Source organism: Anolis carolinensis, unplaced genomic scaffold (assembly GCF_035594765.1).
Source record: "Anolis carolinensis isolate JA03-04 unplaced genomic scaffold, rAnoCar3.1.pri scaffold_11, whole genome shotgun sequence".
Lineage (NCBI taxonomy): Eukaryota > Metazoa > Chordata > Lepidosauria > Squamata > Dactyloidae > Anolis > Anolis carolinensis.
Window position 1 is genome coordinate 5,345,899 of NW_026943822.1, and position 3,693 is coordinate 5,349,591.

The 3,693-nt window shown below is 58.6% G+C and overlaps 1 protein-coding gene across 1 annotated transcript; it reads left to right on the forward strand.

Moving 5' to 3' along the window:
* Window positions 1-1,170: 1,170 nt before the first annotated feature.
* LOC134293972 (NADH-quinone oxidoreductase subunit 14-like) lies at window positions 1,171-2,271 on the forward strand. Its single transcript, XM_062963354.1, has one exon. It carries the CDS (start codon window positions 1,171-1,173, stop codon window positions 2,269-2,271), a length of 1,101 nt encoding a protein of 366 aa, XP_062819424.1.
* The last annotated feature ends 1,422 nt before the right edge of the window (window positions 2,272-3,693 follow it).

A 3,693-nucleotide genomic window follows, 5' to 3' on the forward strand; every position in this document is an offset into this window, starting at 1 on the left:
AATGCATTGGGTGCCTTGATCCACTGGAGCACAATGACAAGACTACATGTTTCTGGTTGGTTTTCAAAGGAAGGTACTACTTTGTGCCCATCTGTGTTGCCATCACTACACATGGCTATCGACCAGAGGCGGTTCAACTGTAAGGTGAACTAGGCACTTGCCTTTGACGCCATCATCCCAGGGGCACCATCATCCTGGGAGGATAGTGCCACCTCCACCTCCTTGTCCTTCAGGCCTCCCGGCGGCCGCACTGGGCCTCTCGGCAACAATGCTAGGCCTCCTGGTGACCGCGCTAGGCCTCCCGGCGCCCACGGTGGGCTTCCCGGCGGCCGCACATGGCTTCCCGGCGGCCACACAGGGCTTCCTGGTGTCCGCACTGCGCCTTCTGGTGCCTGCACTGGGCTTCCTGGCAACCACGCTGGGCCTCCTGATGACCGCGCTAGGCCTCCCGGCGCCCACGCTGGGCTTCCCGGTGGCCACACAGGGCTTCCCGGCGGCTGCACTGGGCCTTCTGGTGCCCGAACTGGGCCTCCTGGCAACCACGCTGGGCCTCCTGGTGACCGCGCTAGGCCTCCCGGCACCCACGCTGGGCTTCCCGGTGCCCATGCTGGGCTTCCCGGCGGCCACACAGGGCTTCCCGGTGGCTGCACTGGGCCTTCTGGTGCCCGCACTGGGCTTCCTGGCGGCCACACTGGGCCTCGTGGCAACCACGCTGGGCCTCCTGGTGACCGCACTAGGCCTCCTGGTGACCGCACTAGGCCTCCCGGTGCCCACACTGGGCTTCCCGGCGGCCGCGCAGGGCTTCCCGGCGGCCACACAGGGCTTCCCGGTGGCTGCACTGGGCCTCCTGGCAACCATGCTGGGCCTCCTGGTGACCGCGCTAGGCCTCCCGGCGCCCACGCTGGGCTTCCCGGCGGCCGCGCAAGGCTTCCCGGTGGCCGCACTGGGCCTTCTGGTGCCCGCACTGGGCTTCCTGGCGGCCGCACTGGGCCTCCTGGCAACCACGCTGGGCCTCCTGGTGACCGTGCTAGGCCTCCCAGCACCCACGCTGGGCTTCCCGGCGCCCATGCTGGGCTTCCCGACGGCCACACAGGGCTTCCCGGTGGCCGCACTGGGCCTCCTGGCAACCACGCTGGGCCTCCTGGTGACGTGCTAGGCCTCCCGGCACCCATGCTGGGCTTCCCGGCGCCCACGCTGGGCTTCCCGGCGGCCACACAGGGCTTCCCGGTGGCCGCACTGGGCCTCCTGGCAACCACGCTGGGCCTCCTGGTGACCGCACTAGGCCTCCTGGTGACCGCACTAGGCCTCCCGGTGCCCACGCTGGGCTTCCCGGCGGCCGCGCAGGGCTTCCCGGCGGCCACACAGGGCTTCCCGGTGGCTGCACTGGGCCTCCTGGCAACCATGCTGGGCCTCCTGGTGACCGCGCTAGGCCTCCCGGCGCCCGCGCTGGGCTTCCCGGCGGCCGCGCAGGGCTTCCCGGCACCCACACAAGGCTTCCCGGTGGCCGCACTGGGCCTTCTGGTGCCCACACTGGGCTTCCTGGCGGCCACACTGGGCCTCCTGGCAACCACGCTGGGCCTCCTGGTGACCGCGCTAGGCCTCCCGGCGCCCATGCTGGTCTTCCCGGCAGCCACACAGGGCTTCCCGGTGACCGCACTGGGCCTTCTGGTGCCCACACTGGGCTTCCTGGTGGCCGCACTGGGCCTCCTGACAACCACGCTGGGCCTCCTGGTGACCGCGCTAGGCCTCCCGGCGCCCACGCTGGTCTTCCCGGCAGCCACACAGGGCTTCCCGGTGACCGCACTGGGCCTTCTGGTGCCCACACTGGGCTTCCTGGCGGCCGCACTGGGCCTCCTGGCAACCACGCTGGGCCTCCTGGTGACCGCGCTAGGCCTCCCGGCGCCCACGCTGGTCTTCCCGGCAGCCACACAGGGCCTCCCGGTGACCGCACTGGGCCTTCTGGTGCCCACACTGGGCTTCCTGGCGGCCACGCTGGGCCTCCTGGCAACCACGCTGGGCCTCCTGGTGACCGCGCTAGGCCTCCCGGCGCCCACGCTGGTCTTCCCGGCAGCCACACAGGGCTTCCCGGTGACCGCACTGGGCCTTCTGGTGCCCACACTGGGCTTCCTGGCGGCCGCACTGGGCCTCCTGGCAACCACGCTGGGCCTCCTGGTGACCGCGCTAGGCCTCCCGGCGCCCACGCTGGGCTTCCCGGTGCCTGCACTGGGCCTTCCAGCCCAGTATGATAATGCTAGGCTTGTCCCCATGTGAGCCGCCCTGAGTCCCCTCGGGGAGATGGGAGTGGGATATAAAAATAAAGTATTATTATTATTATTATTATTATTATTATTATTATTATTATTATGTACACATTGTCATAGTTGTTTAGTGTTAGCTGCTCTGAGTCTCCTCTGGAAGAGAAAAAGTGGGCAAAAATACATGTCATCATCATCACCATCAAAAGTAAGTTTGTAATAAATAGCCTTTCATGAGAACAGAAAAGCTGCATGTGTTTCCTGAAAATATATAGCTGCCGCATGCCCTGTGGGGCTTACCATTGCTCTGTTCTCATTAATGAATGAGGCAGCAGACATCAGACTAATAGTGGATTTTCCACTGATTCTCCAACAGTGGGAAGTGAAGGCCATCCGAATGTCAGAATCCCCGAAATCCCTTTTTGAGGCTTGCTTCTCCATTGTATGCTGGCCTTCAAACAGCACTAGCTTTCACCTCTGAGAAGGAAAACAAAACCGAAGTGCTGGGTAAGACACAACCAAATCCATCTTGCTTTGTATCCAGATGAAAAGAGCAGAACAATAAACACATTCGGTATAGGCAGAATTATTGTGAGAATGTCAAGCAAAACTCATAGATCCCTTGGCATGAGGTGCAACACTCAAGAGACCCTGATGTAAAAATAAACCTAGCTCTCCAATTATATTTTTACCAGGTATTTCAATGCGGGAACCCCTTCTAATCTCACTGAGAAAGGTTCTTCCATCACAGTACACATACAGTATATGTTAGCAAATTCAGCAGACAGTGGTAGAACAAATGAGCCAGCAAACAACTGTGTTAAAACAATACAATTTTGTAATGGAATTCTGTGTGTGTGCATACTAGAGATGTGTGCGAAAATTTATCCTTCATTTCCTTCGTGCTATCATTTCATTTTGACCGCTCATCTACACAAAATGATTGATGACATTTTTGTAGGAAACGAGAGGCGACACAAAAACGAAAGCCACACAGTCATCGTGCTTGCTTTCGTTTCCCTTTCATTTCGTCCCCGTAACAATAAGCAGGTACTGAGAGAGGGCTGCTTTCCCATTACAGCTGATGTTTACCAATGGGTGTTAATAATAATATTATTATAAATAAAGATAGTTACTCTGATACCCTAAGCTGAGTCTGAGAGAGGTCTGCTTTCCCATTACATCTGATGTATACCAATGGGTGTTAATAACAACAACAACAACAACAACAACAACAACAACAACAACAATAGTTACTCTGGGACCCTAAGAGAGTCTGAGAGAGGTCTGCTTTCCCATTACATCTGATGTATACCAATGGGTGTTAATAACAACAACAACAACAACAACAATAATAACAATAGTTACTCTGGGACCCTAAGCTGAGTCTGAGAGAGGAGTGCATCCCCATTACATCTGATGTATACCAATGGGTGTT